General features: G+C 53.3%; 1 protein-coding gene across 1 annotated transcript; it reads right to left on the reverse strand.

The window, feature by feature from the left end:
* Positions 1-1,035: 1,035 nt before the first annotated feature.
* On the reverse strand, positions 1,036-14,367 carry ANKK1 (ankyrin repeat and kinase domain containing 1). The gene is given in 14 exon segments (XM_006072497.3): positions 1,036-1,978; positions 1,981-2,238; positions 2,241-2,342; positions 3,611-3,639; positions 4,287-4,410; positions 5,546-5,566; positions 5,569-5,705; positions 6,279-6,323; positions 6,567-6,625; positions 6,627-6,719; positions 8,149-8,464; positions 14,188-14,218; positions 14,221-14,271; positions 14,274-14,367. Coding segments are annotated over 14 exon segments (2,301 nt in total). The 3' UTR covers positions 1,036-1,037.
* Positions 14,368-17,097: the final 2,730 nt, after the last annotated feature.

Here is a 17,097-nt window from a genome sequence, read left to right on the forward strand (position 1 = left end):
TTCCCAGGAGGAAGTCCCTGCACTGAGCCCAGAGAATTGCACGTCGGCCCCCGGGTGACATCACCACCCCCACCCCACCAGGTGACATCACCACCCCACCCCTCAGATGACATCACCACCCCGCCCCCAGGTGACATCACCACCCCTCCACTTCCCAACATCTGCGCTCTGCCTCCTCTCCGGTGGGAACTCACACATACACATCATACACTCAACACACATGGGCACACACACACACCCCCCCCGTACTAACACTACTGGCCCCCATATCAACCTGGCCCCATAGCTCAGTCCACCTCTTGGGAGTTACTCAGAAACACAGCTTTATTGAAGTCAGATTCGAAACTCGGTCATCTAACTGGACAGAGTGAGGGCGAGGCTGGGGGGACAGGGACCAACGTCCCATGTAGGATCACTCATGAGAAGCTCCCGTCCCCCACAGGAGACTGTACAGCAGACCTGGCCGCTGGGACCAGGGCCGCCAGGGAGGTGGTCAGGGCAGCAACAGGGGGCTGGCTAGGGCTCTCAACTGGAAGTGGACATTTCCTCTGAACTTTTAGCATCTGCCCTTCTACAAACACATGCGTCTGTCTCTCCTGACCCTGCCCCAGTCACACAGACATGAGCTGGGAGGGAGCGCTTCCCTCTTCTCCGTGCCTCCCTCCTTCTTCAGAGAAAGTTCCAGGATGCAAGGGCTCCTGCGAGTTTGGGGGCAAGTGATTAAAGGTGGAAGGAATCTGGGAATAGAGGGAGCTCACTGTGCGGGCTTGAGTCCGGATGCAGTGAGGAGCAGGCTGAGAGTCTGCTTGAGATACACATGGAGGAGGGGCTGACAGGAGGTCTCCAGTCAGGGGCCCCTTCCACGGCTACAATCTCAGCATATGTCTCCCTGCCCCTCCACCACCCAGGGGACCAGGTTCCTGTCTCCTCTCAAGATCAGAGGGACAGGTGGCAAGCACAGGGAAGGGGCCCTGCCAGAAGCCCAGGTTCACTTCCAGTAGCCTCTACTCCTTACAGGAAAGGAGACCCCAGGTGGTCTAAACTTCTGTTTGGGCTCCTGGCTCAGATCTGCCCAGAATGGCCAGTGAGGGCTCCCTGCCCTCTGGGAAGGCGACGATGTCCTGCTTCTGGCTCTGGAGGGCCAGCTGCAGGGGTGTGCAGCTGACGCTGTCCTGGATGTCCAGCTGGGCGCCAGCCTTGACTGGCACTTTGAGGATGGCCATGTTTCCCTTCAGGGTGGTCAGGTGGGCAGGGGTCCAGCCCACCTTATTTCAGGCATGGATGTCCGCACGGTGCTCCAGGAGGTGGATGACGCTCAGGAAGGACCCCCTCTGGACCGCCAGGTGAAGGGGTGTCCAGCCTGACTGCTCAGCAGCACTGGGGTCAGCCCCACATTTCAGCAGGGTGGACACCACCACCTCCGCCTTGTGGCAGGCAGCCAGGTGCAGGGGGGTCCAGTTCATGCCTCCAGGAACCCCCATATCTGCCTGGCTCTCAGCCAGCAGGTGGATGATCTCCAGGTGGCTCTTGTAGGCTGCTAGATGCAGGGGTGTCCAGCCCTGCTGGGTCGGCAGCTCCAGGCTGGCCCCATACCTGAGCAGCATCTTGCAGATAAGGTACTTGCCCCTGGCAGGCGTGGTGGGCAGTGGGCTGTAGCTGCTCTGGTCGAGGGCATCAGGGGCCGCCCAACTTTTTAACAGATGTTGGGTGGCCCTCACTTTGCCTCTCTCCACTGCCAGGTGCAGTGGCCTCCTCAGGTTTCTCTGCCGAGCATCCAACTCCGCCCCCTGGGCTGTCGGCAGCTTGACCAGGCTGACGTGGCCAAAGTAGGCGGCCACGTGGAGAGGGGTCTTGCCCTCAGCCTCTCGCAGGTTGGGGTCAGCTTGATGGGAGACCAGAAGCCGGGCCACATTCTCAGGGTTGATCTGTGCAGCCAGGTGGAGTGGGGTCCACCCCTCGTGCTCCTGGGCATCAGGTGGGCCCCCTGGTCCAGGAGCAGATGGGTGGAGTGGTCGTCCCCATTCTGGGCTGCAAAGCGCAAGGGGGCCCAGCTGTCCTCATCTGCCAGGTTGGTGTCGGTGCCGTGCTCCAGGAGCGGGGCACAGAGGTCGGCCTGCTGGTCCTGGGCAGCGATAAGGAGGGGTGGGTAGCCACAGGCTGTATGGCAGTCCACGTCCACCTCGTGGGCCAGCAGCAGCCTCACTCCCTCCAGGTAGCCCCAGGCCAGCAGGAAGTGGAGGGGGTGACCTTGTTCTCATAGATGCACACCTGCTCATCGCTAGGGACCAGGCTCTCACTGTCTGAGAGATGCAGGACCCGCTTCAAATAGTCTCCTGAGTCTGCTGGGAGGAAGACGAGATTGAGAAAAGGACCTCTGACTTTGTCCAGGGGTCATCTCAGTCATTCCCCTATCTCCTGGAAGTACCATCCAGGAACAGAGTTTCCTGGATGGGGTGAGTGCAGGTCCTTTCCCTAGATCCCAGATCTCTACTCAGGCTCCACCACCCTAGACAGCAGCTGAGTCTGGCAGTTCTTCCTGTAAGGATGAGGCAGAAAGAGGTCAGTCCGGAAGCAAACCCTGACTCCACCCCTTAGCACCACGTGCTCTCTGCCTCTTTGAGCCTAGGGGTCCTGATCCCTAAGGAGGACACAAACAATGCCCACCTCGTGCTACCATCTTGAAGACAAATCCTGTAGGTACGAACTTCTGGAGACGTGCCTGGCACAAAGTAAATAAATGCAAATTGAAGATAAATTTGTGGTGGCGCTCTGTGAACTCCTCCCGAGGTGCTCAGGGACCCATTTCTTCCTGCTTTACCCAGTGGTGTATTAGAATTAAAAGCAACAATTTCCAAAACGAAAAAAAAAAAACAAAAACCCACAAACAAATGAAAATCACTGCTCAGACCAAACCACAAGAGATTCTGAGTCAATTATTCTAGGGTGGCTCAGGCATCGGGTACTCTTTCATTCCCTCAAGAAATTCCATTATGCCATCAGGATTGAAAACTGATGTTCCCTTTTCCGGGCCAGGGAGGGAGGAGTCCAGCCTCAAAAGAACACAGTCCTGAAGGGGAAGCAGAGCCAGGCTCCCCATGGGCACGGGCTTCTCTGGAACTCAGGGCCGGGTGCCCAGAGAGGGAACACAGACTCCAGGCCTGGAGAGAAGGGTAGGCCAGGGAGGATGGCAGAGGATATGGTTTGAGTCCCCTTTCTCCTCCGCTGTGTGTTCTGGGGTTCCAGCTGAGACCTGTCTGGACTCACCGCTGTCTGTTCAGTTCAGTCGCTCAGTCGTGTCTGACTCTTTGTGACCCCATGAATTGCAGCTCACCAGGCCTCCCTGTCCATCACCAACTCCCTGAGTTTATCCAAACCCATGTCCGTTGAGTCGGTGATGCCATCCAACCATCTCATCCTCTGTCGTCCCCTTCTCCTCCTGCCCTCAATCTTTCCCAGCATCAGGGTCTTTTCAAATGAGTCAGCTCTTTGCATCAGGTGGCCAAAGTATTGAAGCTTCAGCTTCAGCATCAGTCCTTCCAATGAACACTCAGGACTGATCTCCTTTAGGATGGACTGGTTGGATCTCCTTGCAGTCCAAGGGATTCTCAAGAGTCTGTTAGCTCCTGGCAGATCTCCTCACTGACCTGGGGAACCGGAAGACAGGGGGCAGATCAGATGAGAGCCGGGAGGTTCTGGTCCATGTCGGCCTCGCCTCCTCCCTTCGCCTCTGAGGACTCTCCTCCCACCCTGCGCCAGGAGACTCCTCCTCTCTCATGCCCGCCACCAGCTGTGTCTAGGGGAAGACCCTGAGCTGGGGACGCCCTGCCCAAGAAAGAGTGGCCCAGGGCCTCGGCTGCCCCCTGGGCCACAGGGAAGGCAGGGTGGTGGCCCTGTGGGTTCAGCCCGGAACCCCGCACTAGCTCATGGCTGGTTCCCAGGTGAGGAGGGTAAGGACAGCGGATCAGGGATGATGCTGACGGACAGGGCGGGAAGACAGGGAAGAGCCGCGGGCGCCTTCTGCAGGACGGGCCCTGTTTAACCCCACATGCGTCAGGGAGGGCATGTCCTTCTCAGGGGTTCAGGGCCGCGGCCACCACCAGCGCTCAGAGCACCCTCTAGCAAATTAGGAAAAGGTATCCCTGAGTGTCTGTGTGGCTTGGCCAGCAGAGCATGCACTGAGTCTGGTCCCCGTCTGCCCCTCAGCCAGGCAGCCTCGTGGGGCGCGCACATATGCGCGCATTCTCAGTGCCCGCCAGAGACGAGGCCCTGACCTCGCACGTCCGCACCTCCCCTGGCCGGCCTGCTGCCCGCTCCCCCGGCAGGACGCTTTCCCGGCCAAGGCCTCGCTCTCACGGTGGGCCACTGGACTCTGGAGCAGCGAAAGCAGCATGTCTGTCTCCGCTATGATGTCTGCTCCAAGAAACAGTAGTGTCGTGTAGTGTTAGACACTCAGTCGTGTCCGACTCTTTGCAACCCCAGGGACTGAAGCCCGCCAGGCTCCTCTGTCCATGGGATTCTCCAGGCAAGAATACCGGAGTGGGTTGCCATTTCCTTCTTCAGAGGATCTTCCCAACCCAGGGATTGAACCCCGGTCTTCTGCGTTGCAGGCAGATTGTTTACTATCTGAGCTACGGGGAAGTCCCCAAGAAACAGAGACACAGCAAAAGAGGCCGCCGGTTGGCCAGCAGTTCTTCCCCATTTTAAATGTTTTTCCCTCTACCTCCTCCCCAAACCCAGCCCTGGCCTCAAGGGCACCCACACTTGAGCATCAGGAAGCAGGCAAGTTGGGACTCTGCCTTGGAGGGGTGTGTGTGTGTGCATGCACGCGCCTGAGCATTGCTTCAGTCATGTCTGACTCTTTGAGACTCTATGGACTATAGCCCACCAGGATCCTCTGTCCACGGGATTCTCCAGGCAAGAATATTGGAGTGGGTTTCCATGTCCTCCTCCAGGAGATCTTCCTGGCCCAGGGATCAAACCCACGTCTCATATGTCTCCTGCATTGGCAGGCAAGTTCTTTACCACTAATGCCACCTGGGAAGCCCTTTGAGGGTAGACCTTTTCCATAAAATACAAGGGCAAGACTAGGTAATCTCTAAGATGCTCACACTTACACACAAGTGTGTGTTTACATCATCCCTAGAGGAGTGGATGATTGCAACATCTATCCATGCCTGTGAGCTTATGGTCTGGGAACATTTTACAAATGAGGACACTGCAGCCTGAGAGGACCCAGGCCAAGAGATTCAGAAGCAGCAGAGCCAGGCCCAGTTAGCTTCTGGCAATGAGGGTTTTCTAATTTACCTCCCACAGGGTACACATTAAGCCAAAGAGACCAGACCACAGTCCTCAGCTGCCCCTGGCTGCTCCCTCAGCTGCCTCTGCCATCCCCCCACCTCCCACCACACTATGGAGCAGACTCTGCCCTAGTGCCATGCAGGGCTCTCCCTGCAAGTCTTGGGAGTGGCTTGGGGCCTTGGTCATCTCTCCTGGCCCGTGGGCACCCCAGCTCTCCAATCCTCGTCTAGGTCAGTCTGGTGAGAACCTGGAAAGCAGGGCCTCTTCTGGGCTCCCGGTCCCAGCAGAGCCTCATCAGTTCCACCATCTGCTGGGACTCAGCCAACCACTCATCTGAGACAGGCTGCAGGGAGGGCCGCCTGCCTGTGGCCACTTGGATGATGATGGTCATGATGCTGAAGCCTGTGAGAGGAGGCCCAGACTGTGTGGGCGAGGGAAGGCAGAGGGGCTGGGCGGGAGGTTGGGGCTCTGCCCATGCACACAGCAGGGGCTCCATAAATGCACAGTGCGTTAATACCTAGATTGCAGACTGACTTGAGGCTTAGATTTGAGCAGCTGGGTCTCTGGACCAGCTCCAGATGCTCCCAGGCCAGGACTGGCCGTGGCCTCTCACTGTGGGCCTTTGCTGTCCAAAGGCAGCCGGACTGACTGGCAGGCCTAGTTACAGGCTTTGATTTTGAACTTTGCTGGATTATCCAAGTTCCCTGACAGTCTGTTTACCTGACACCGTGGCAGGGCTGGGGGTGGGAGAGATAGGAAAGAATATTTTGAAACAAAGGAATCAGAGGCAGAAAGCATGGTCTGGGCTGAAGTTTGCCCTTTCTTCCACCGACGTGTGAGCCCTAGAAACAGGGGGAGGAAGGTAGGAGGGTGAAGTCCCCAACATAAACCTGCACCTGCCCCGCCCCCTCCAACCCCCAGCCTCTCACAGTCCCTTCCAGGTCCCCATTTGACGGTGCCACTGCCGCCTGCTATCTGGATAGGGCTTCTTCTGAGCGAGCATCTCCCAGATCACGATCCCAAAGCTGCAGGCAGGGCAAGTGTGCCCTGAGTGACTTCCTCTATCCAGCCAGAGGGGCCCCGTGGACCACAAAATCCCAGGCAAAGCCTCTCTGGCCGGAGTCCCGCTGCACCCCTCCTACTCCCCCAACATGGGCAGGGCAGGGCCAGACATCACCCCTGTCCTGCCCTCTGCGCCTTGGGGTCCAGGCAGTGTGGTGACAAGCTGCTTGCTGGGTATGTGGCCTGGAGCCCCGCCTCTAGCCCACCTGTACATGTTGTATTTGGGCCCTGGGCCCTTGTTACTCTCCAGGAACATCTCAGGGGGGGGAGTAGCTGAGGGTGCCCTGCAGAGCTGACCTCTTGATGCACTACATCTGGGTCAACTGTTCCATCCTCTTGGACAGGCCAAAGTCTGAAACCTGGAAGGAAGCCCAGGGTGGGGATGGAAGGGCAATACGGTTTTGCCTCCAGAAAGCTGCCTGAGTTCCTCATCCCTCCCGCCTTCCTCATTTCCAGTGTTGTGTAGCCACTGAGAGCACAGGCTCTCTCCCATAGCTACCATGGACGACAGGATGACCTCGGACAAGTTACCTTCTCAGAGCCTTCATTTCCTCATCTATAAAATGGGAATAATATCAGAACTTAACTCGTAGTACTGTTATGAGCATTGAATGAGGAAATATACAAAAAGCACTTAAAACAGTGCCTGGTGCACAGTAAGTACTTGGTAGGTGTGGCCATTACCCAAAGGACCCGAGGATAAAGTTGCTGCCTTTGGTGAGCTTCTGTTCATCCCACTTCCATGGGCCCTGAAGCACTGACACCATGTATATTTATCCCACACTCTGCTTCCATCCATCGATTCATTCATATACCAATTGCCAACTCACTGAATTCCAACTAGGCTGGGTATTGAGAATCAGGCAGCAGATAAGAAAGATGAAACCGGGACTTCCCTGGTGGTCCAGGGGTTGAGAATCTACCTTCCAATGCATGGGACGTGAACTTAATCTCTGGTTGGGGAACCAAGATCCCACATGCTGTGGGGAATCTAAGCCCACGAGCTGCAGCTGCTGAGCCTGTGTGCTCTAGCGGTCCTCGAGGAGAAGCCCGCATCCCACAACTATAGAAAGCCCCCCGGGCCACAACAAAGAGCCCACAAACCACAGTGAAGACACAATGTGGCCAGAGAAACCCATTTCTTCTATGAAAGATGAACCCCCCACACCCATTACTCTCCTAAGTGGTTATTCAAACAGGGAGTAGAGTTACTAATGAAACAGTTTCATAAATGACTATATACTTACAATTGGGGTTAGCAATGTGAAGAGACAGACACAGTGAGGCTGTATAACAGAGGCATGTGGGAGTGGATCAAGGAAAACTTCCCTGAGGAGGTGTTATTTAAGCTGAGAGCTGAAAGATGAGTAGGCCTTTGCTAGACAAGGAGGGACTGGGGGAACGCTGTTCTTGACAGTGGAAACAGAATATGCAAAAGTTCCAAGGCAGAAATCAAAGTGTAACATGTCTTAGGAACTGAAAAACAACAAAAAAAGGTCATCATGACCCTTCTTAAAAACATTTCATTTACACACATCCTTACTTGAATCAAAGAATGGGATAGAGATGATTCTGTCCACATTAGAAATGGAAGACTGAGGTCCAAAGAGGGTTATTGCAGGCATCCTGATATGCAGTTTCATGCACCAAATTTCACTATGCATCCATCTGTTTTAGGTGTGATCCCTGCCTTTAGTATTTGTCCATGAAGGGAGCTGCTTAGAACTCTTTGACAGGCCAACCAGGCAGTAGATAATCCAGCTTACGTGGAGAAGACTGTGGACTGACAGGGGACAGATGGGTCCTCCCCTTGATATACAAGCGGCTGTTCAGGAGGATGTTGCCTGGCTTGAGGTCCGGATGGAGCAGTGGTGGCTTAATGCTGCGGAGGAAGTTCACGGCCAGGCTGGTCTCATGGATGGTGCGGACCTTGAGCTGCCAGCCAAGGCTGTGAGTGGGAAGCATCTTCTCCAGGGAGCCGTTGGCCATGAACTCCATCACAACACCCAGGGGCTGCCTGCAAACCCCACAGATGGACACGACGTGCTGAAACTTGATCTTCTCCATTTTGGCTGCTGCTTCAATGAGGCAGTTCACATCAGAGCTATGGAGAAAGGGGAGCGAAATATGGAAGCTGGTGACCTTTAATTACAAGAGGAACTAGGACACACAAACTAGGCTTGAGGCCAGGCTGCACAGACGCAGAGACCCCCTTAGGGGCTTGCGAGGTGGTGGGGGAGGACAGAGAGATGCGAAAGGATGCTCTGATTAGGGTCCAGCAACAAAACAGGAAGTGAAGGAGGCTGTCAATTTAGAAGTCAGCCCATTCTACAGAAGCAGCCACAAAAAGCCTGCTCTTTATTCTGGCTACCTATATATGTCTATCTCCCACAGGAGACCACAAGCCCATGGAGGACCAAACATACCTTCTGCGTCTGTTTTAAAATATTTATTGAGGTACCAGCTCACGCCAATCAAAACGACCATCATTAAAAATGTGTACAAATAGCAAATGCTGGAGAGGATGTGGAAAAAAGAGAACCCTCCTGTACTGTTGGTGGGAGTGTAAGTTGGTGCAGCCACTGGGGAAAGCAGTATGGAGGTTCCTCAAAAAGCTAAAAACTACCAAACAATCCGGCAATCCCACTCCTGGGCATATATTCAGACAAAATTATAACTCAGATACCTGCACCCCTATGTTCATATCAGCACTATCCACAATAGGCAAGATATGGAAACAACGTAAACATCCATCAACAGATGAGTGGATAAAGAAGATGTGGTACGTATATACAGTGGAATACTACTCAGCCATAAACATGAGATAATGCCGTTTGCAGCAACCTGGATGCAGCTAGAGATTATCACACTAACTGAAGTCAGAAAGAGAAAGATAAATGATACCACTTATATGTGGAACCTAAAATATGATGAAAATGAACTTATCTATGAAACAGAAACAGAATCATGGACATGGAGAACAGACCAGTGGTTTCCAAGGGGAAGGGGGTTCAGAGAGGGATGGAGTGGAAGGCTGGGTTAGCAGATGTAAGCTTTTATATATAGAAACGATAGACAATAAGGTCCTACTATAGCACAGACAACTATATTCAATATCCTATGATAAACCATAATGGAAAAGAATATTTAGAAAAAGCATGTGTGTGTATATATATATATATATGTAACTGAGTCACTTTGCTTATAGCAGAAATTAACATGACATTGTAAATTAACCATACTTCAATAAAAATATGGAAGAATATAATTTATTGCCTTTTTTATTATGAAAGTAATATATATATATGTATATGTGTGCACACACGCATACCTTGTAGAATATCATGGGACTAGAAAAGAAAATTAGGGAATTCCCTGGTGGTCCCATGGTTAGCACTCAGCGCATTCACTGTGGGACCTAGGTTCAATCCCTGACTGGGGAACTAAGATCCCACAAGCCACATGGCATGCCCCCCTCCCCCCACCAATTAAATCATCAGTAACCCAACCTTCTAGAGTTGGCCTCTGTTAATAATTTACTATATTCTTTTACAATACATTGCAAGGAGCCTCTCTCCTCTTCTCCCTCCCTGGCCCTCTTTCCTCCTCCACTCTCCCTTGCCATCACATAGTGTGGGCTGTTTTTGACCTGCTTTTCCCTGTCAGGGTAGCGTGAGCATGTTCTGAATCATTATTCTCCTGAAGCGAGCTCTGTAATGGCTGTATGGGATTCCATTTTGGAGATGAACTATAATTATTCATCTTTGTACTCATCACAGCACACGGCCACGCATAGCACAAGGCATCTTTGCTGAATTGAAGTCAAGACTGAAGGGAAAGCCTTACAGAATAAGCATTTGCAAAACCTTTCGCTCTTTTCACTGTCCATGCCCACAGAACAGCAAATATGCAAATTGTTTTAGATTGTTTGGGGATGGTGGGGATGAAGATTAAGGAGAAATGACATTTTCTTTAAAAAGCAAAGTATTTGCAAAGCTGCAGTGGCATTGCAGTCAAAGGCTGCTGGAAATGTGTTCATAGGGCCTCCCTGGGAAGCCAGCCAGAGTTGCCTCACCTCCAGGAAAAGGCACCTGCTCCCCCCACACCCGCAACTGGACAGGTTGGCTGGTCCGGATTTAGGTCTTCTTGTCTTCCCTACTATTCAAGAGAGCTCCCCGCCCCTCCCCCAACCTCTGTAATGTATTTTTTTTAATCTGTCTCTTCTTGTCCTTTTGAGATCATAAGAATTGAGAAGACATCCATCACGAGGTGGAAAAATCACGGGATCTGGGGCTGCATTGCCTTGCTTTCCAATCCCAATTTCATCTCTGTATGACCTCGAACAAGCAAACTCTGGGTTTGAGCCTGTTAACTGTAAAATGGGAACAACAGGGACGTGCACAACTCCCCTTGACACCTAGACTGCTTGAGAGTGTTTTCGACACCTACTGTCTCTCTCTTTTCCTCCCCTCCCCCACCCTTTCATCTGGTTTCCGGTCCTAATATCTCACTGATCAGTTATTACTATAGCCTACAGGCAACTTTTTGTTCTTGGCGCGGGATTGGTCCCTCCTTTGCAGGTTCCTGTTCTGTTACTTGATCACTAACTAGACCCAGTCCCAGGGTCTCCAGGCAACCTCAGCATCTCCAGCTGGGTATTCACACTTAAAGTGTCTAAAACGGAACTCCCGATTCTCTCTTCAAACCCACTCCCCGCTCAGCCTTCTCCATCTCAGTGAATGGGCTCCATCCCTCTTCAAAGATCTTGATTATCCTGGACTCCTCTCTTCCTCTCCTTCCCACAAGCTGCTCCTCGGCACATGCCATCAGTGCTACCTTCAAAATACAGCGAGCATCTGGGGGAAGGGCGAAGGAATTAACTGGGAGTTTAGGATTGACATATACAGTACAGTGCATGTTTGCATGCTAATTCGCTTCATTCATGTCCAACTCTTCGCGACCCCATGGACTGTAACCCGCCAGGCTCCTCTGTCCATGGGATTCTCCAGGCAAGAACACTGGAGAGGGTTGCTGTGCCCTCCTCCAGGGGATCTTCTTGACCCAAGGATCAAACCTGTGTCTCTTACATCTCCTGCATTGGCAGGTAAGTTCTTTACCACTAGTGCCACCTGGGAAGCCCCATATACACACTGCTGCTGCTGCTGCTGCTAAGTCACTTCAGTCGGGTCCGACTCTGTGCGACCCCATAGACGACAGCCCACCAGGCTCCCCCGTCCCTGGGATTCTCCAGGCAAGAACACAGGAGTGGGTTGCCATTTCCTTCTCCAAAGCATGAAAGTGAAAAGTGAAGTCGCTCAGTCATGTCCGACTCTTAGCGACACCATGGACTGCAGCCTACCAGGCTCCTCCGTCCATGGGATTTTCCAGGCAAGAGTACTGGAGTGGGGTGCCATTGCCTTCTCCACATATACACACTACTACATTTAAAATAGTGGGCTTCCCAGGTGGAGATAGTGATTAAGAACCCTCCTGCCAATACAGGAGACCTAAAAGATGAAGGTTTGATCCCTGGGTCAGGAAGATTCCCTTGGAGGAATGCATGACTACTCACACCAGTATTCTTGCCTGGAGGATCTTGCATGGGCAGAAGAGCCAGCAGGCTATGGTCCATAAGGTCGCATCGAGTCAGACATGACTGAAGTGACTTAGCACACACAATGCACACACATTTAAAATAGATAACCAAAATACCCAAACATAAAACAGAGGCAATATTGTAACAAATTCTATAAAGATTTTTTAAATGGTCCACATCCAAAAAAATCTTAAAAAAAAAAAAAAGATAACCAAGGAAGACCTGTTGTATAGCTCAGAGAACTCTGCTCAATATTCATATCTGCAATAATCTAAATGGAGAAAGAATTTGAGAAAGAAAAGATATATGCACGTGTATAAGTGAATCACTTTGCCACACACATGAAACTAACGCAACACTGTTAATCAACTGTGTGTGGTGTGTGTTTAGTCACTCAGTTGTGTCTGACTCGTTGTGACCCCGTAGACTGTAGCCCACCAGGCTCCTCTGTCCGTGGGATTCTCCAGGCAAAAATACTGGAGTGAGTTGCCATACCCTCCTTCAGCAATAAAACCCTACCCTGCTTTAATTTTTCGTCAGTTCAGTATAAGCTGGACTGCTCAAATGGCTTTGGTAGTTGTTTTTTAAAGGCATCTGGGTACAAACCCTAGGATATCGACCCACGCAAAGAGCAGAAGCGTTCCTGTGACATTCTGCTTATCCATTTGTTATAAGCGTTATAACAAATGTATAAGCAAAAACAGAATTATAAGCATTGTTAGATTTTCATGTAGGTCTCCTGCAGCTCCTGCTTTGGCAGGTGGATTCTTTACCACTGAGTCATCATGGAAGCATATCTGTTGCATTCATCATTATATTCATTATATCTTAGGGTCCAGCACAGCACCTGGCACATAATAGGTGAGCAATAAATATTCATCAAGAGGACAAATGAATGAAAAGATGGAAGGAGGATCCAGTGAAGTCATACTCATAAAACTCCTAGGAGAGCACTCCACAGGTGGCAGGTGCTAATTACTATAAATAAATCTCTTAGTCCTTTGGGATTGGGAAGGGACTTGAGATGGGGGTTACTGTCAATGTCTCCTGAGTAGTCTTATCAATGCCATCTGTTTCCTCTTGCTCTTTGCTTCAAAGGCTGTAAATGATCTGGACAGATTCTAGAATGATCTGACTCTACTCCCAAGCCAGGATGTTGAGGGAGTTAGATGGGTGACTCTGGGACTGTCTCACTTTGCCCTTATTCGTTAAGCAGGAAGGGGTCTGGGAACTAGAAAGGAACTTGGCTGTGTGGGATGCGAGGCTGTGTCTTGGGAGCTTGCGTAGTGACCATAGAGAATGTCCAGAAAAGATGCCACACTGTCCCCCACACCCCCAAGGACCTCCAGTTGATATCCCAGGAGCCTTGGGAGGAGGACACGGTGATCATCTCAGACTTCACATCCCAAAGTGTCTCCTTCACGGCTGCGCCAGGGGCCCGTGCACAGCCAAGTACTGGCCAGTCTGGTAGGAATGGGGCTAGAGCTGCATCTCAGAGGGAAGGCAGAGATGGCTGGACGCACTGCGGGAGAGGTAGCACTAGGGAAAAGGAGGTCTTCCAGGGAGAGGCCATGGGACTTGGGAGGAGCCGGAGAGAAAAACGGCAGAGACTGTAGCATGTCAGGCTTGGGCAACTGGCAGTGCCAGTGTGAGAGCTGGTAGATGAGTGGGCTGGGCAGGTTCTCAGGCCAGTAGGCTGGCAGCCTCCACCTTCCAAGCCCCCTCCAGCCTGCACTGGCAGAGGGGATAAGGCACTTCCCCCCAGGTCACGGAGCATCACTGAGCCAAGCGCCACAGCTCCTCAGCAAACCCAGCCCTGCCTGCCTGCCCTGTGAGTTCAGGGGTGGGTAGGAGGGCGGCAGAGGGCCACCCAGAGCCGACACCCCGAAGGAAGTTGAGGCTGGAAAACAGGAGGCCAGACCCGATCGGGAGGTCGGATTGAACAAAGGCATCTTGCCGGTAGCTCCTGCTCACTTTTGACCTCCGTGGATTTCAACAAACAGGTCTGGGTCCACAGACAGAGCCGAGCGCATTTCAGAGACGATGGAAAGAGGCAGGCTGTGCCTCGGGGAGGTCAGGCCACTCGACAGAGTTTCCAGAGGCGGAAAGGACCATGCTCAGTCTCAGACCGGCTGCCTGGTCCTCGCTCCCCGGGCCTCAGTTTCCCCTTCCCTAAAGGAATTGAAAGCCTGGCCAAAGGAGCGGGGTGGGGCGGGCAGGCAGGCGGGGGCCTGGGGGCCTCGGGCGGGAGGCCAGGGAGCTCTCCACGGCACACTCGGTCCGCCGGCGCTGCTGCGGAGCCTGGGACAGCCGGCGAAGCCGCCGCTCGCCCCTCGGCGCCGGTCGGCCTCGAAGTCGTCGCGGGTGAAGGCGGGGAGGCCGCCCGGCCGCCGCTCCCCGCGCGCGGCCATGGCGTCGGCGCGGCCCGTGCTCTTGGCGCCCCGCGCGCTCTGGGCCGGGCTGCTCCCTGCGCCGCGGGTCTCTGAGGGGGCCGCTGGGCAGGCGGCGGCCCTCCCTCCTGCCCGCTCTGGAGTGAGGAGACACCGGCCCTGCCCTGTGAAGGCTGAGGAAACCCATCCGAGCCCTGAGGCCCCGGCAGCGATGGCAGCCCAGTCAAGGAAGGGGGCTCCCTCCCCGCGCAGCACCCTCCCCGCGCAGCACCCTCCCCGCGCAGCACCCTGAGAGGCCCTGCCCCGCCCCGGCATCCCGCCCTCAAACACGTCCTCAGTCTCGGCCTGTGGTGTTTTTTTTTTTCCCCCTCCCCCAGCTCGAGCCTGGGCAGGGGCTGCAAGAGGAAGGCATCCTGAAGTTGGAAGAGGAGTCTGGACTGGACCATTCGGTCCTCTTTGATGTAGACCTAACTCTGTGCGGTAGTTGATTCATTCATTTATGCAACTCATATATGTCCTGAAAGAAAGAAAGAAAGTGAAGTCGTTTAGCCATGTCCGACTCTTTGCGACTCCATGGACTGTAACCTATGAGGCTCCTCCTTCCATGGGATTTTCCAGGCAAGAGTACTGGAGTGGGTTGCCATTTCCTTCTCCAGGGGGTCTTCCCAACCCAGGGATCGAACCTGGGTCTCCCGCATCGCAGGCAGACACTCGGTATGTCCCGAGGGTTTATAAAAAGTTCAGGGCTGTGCTGGGGGTCTCCATTGTAGAGTGTGGGGACCTGGAACCCACCCCTTCATAACAAATACGGAGTAAAAAAGTTGTAACGGAGATTTTCTGGTCTGAATCTGTTGGCCTGACTGACTTAGTGCTCCCTTTGTTATGGTTGACTTTTTGTTAGTCAGTCTCTGCATGCAAAAGGCCACCCAACGGGGTCAGGACCCTTGGGGTGAGGGACTGGAGCTCTGTCAAGGGAGTTCCCCTTCTTGGCATGACTTTTGGCCCCAGCCTCAGAAGGATGAGCACCAGGGCTGGAGTTGATCACCCTGGGGAGGTGAATTCTTTGGTCCAGTTCTGGGGGTGGCTTGTTGCTGGGTGGGGGTGGGGGTCAGAGGTGAGGCTCAGGGAGCATGTGGAGCATACTGGGGTCCCCGTCTGCTGGGAGGAGGGGCAACCTAGGAGCCGAGGACCTCAGAGCAGCGTGGGGCTGTGGAGGAACCAGGCCAAGGGCTCAGTGCAGAGACTTGGGGCAGGCAAGGGAGAAAATGCACCTGCAGAGGCCAACGTGGCTGCTGGTGGGGAGGGGAAGCTGTCCTGGGGGGAGTCAGCCAAGGGCAGGGCCAGGGGTTGGCCCAGGGAAGCACATCTGGGTGGACTCCCCTTCCTTTCTCCTAACTCCCTACTTGCTTCCTCCTTCCCTGCATCCACCGTGGGAGGTCCCTTGGTCCCTCTGGGGATAAAGTGAGGATAGAGGATACCTGGTGCTGAGCCTGGAGTAGGGGTGGGGGGTGCCTCTAGGTCTTCGGTCCATGGGCTTGCCCTCTCACCTGCGAGACCCCGAGAGCAGGGAAAATTATAAGTGCTTAAACAGGTGGCTCTCCCAGGGCCATTCCAGAGCAGGTGGTGCTAAAGGAACTGTCGCAGGGCAGTGCAGGGTAGGTCACTTCTCACCTGCAACAGGGCAGGTGAGCCAGAGTCCACAGGGAACCTCCAAGAGTGACCATCCTCAAGTTTGAGGAGCCCACCTACCACAGGAGGACATGCTTGCCTTTGAGTCCATCCTTGACGCCTTCCAGACTCCTGGGGAACAGCGTGGGCGTGATAGGTGAGTAGGAACCCCAGGCTGGAGCTGGGGCACTTGCTCTTCCCATAACAATTGACCTGCCTGTCCCACCCAGGGTGAATTCTGGTGGGCAGAATGGAGAACTGAAGGTTGGCCTGGAGATTGTGCCACTATTGAGCCTTAACTTTGTCGCAGGATCAGTAGCTCTTTTATCTCCTGTGCATACTTTATAGATATGATCTTGTTTAAATCCACAACAACATTATAAGGTTTAATATCTCCATATTTGTGAGGGATGAGAAGACTAAGCTTAAAGACAGTAAATAGTGAATGGCCACATAGCTAGTAAGTGGGAGCTGAGATTCAGTTCTGGGTCTGTTTGGTCCCTGTGGAAAGGGCTGGGCATAATGGAGCCCTTAAAGGATATGGCAGAAAAGGGGCAATGAGTGTCATGCTCTCTGGAAGAGGGTGGAAGTGATGGAAACTACTTCTAGAACAGGAGATGCACCCTAATTACAATGTCAGAGGGAGGCCCTGGCTTGCTTTGGCAGGAGTGAGACAGCCCGATGGAACTTACTGTCCCTGGAGCAGCCGTGCCTGCTCTTAACAAATCTCAGACCCTCCCCTAGGAAAGCCCGAATATGACAGAGGACATTACTATCGGAAGATCAGGAGACCAAGGAGATGCTTCTCACCTTCTGCTGGGTGAGTGAGCATGGAGGTGGGGAAAGTTGCCCACTGGACCTAAGGAAGGATGACTCTCTGACCTTCAACATGATCTGTCTGGGCCATTGGATGACATGCCAGGGTCGAATGGCCTGAATCAGTTAAGGAAGTTCTCCTTAACTGATCAGTTAAGGATCAGTTATACTTGAAGTGGCTCTCCAGGGAGAGCAAGAAACCAGAAGCTGCCACTGGCCCTCTGCAGGGACAGGAATCACAGGAATGCTTGAGCATCGTCCCTGTGG

This window comes from Bubalus bubalis, chromosome 16, assembly GCF_019923935.1.
Source record: "Bubalus bubalis isolate 160015118507 breed Murrah chromosome 16, NDDB_SH_1, whole genome shotgun sequence".
NCBI lineage: Eukaryota > Metazoa > Chordata > Mammalia > Artiodactyla > Bovidae > Bubalus > Bubalus bubalis.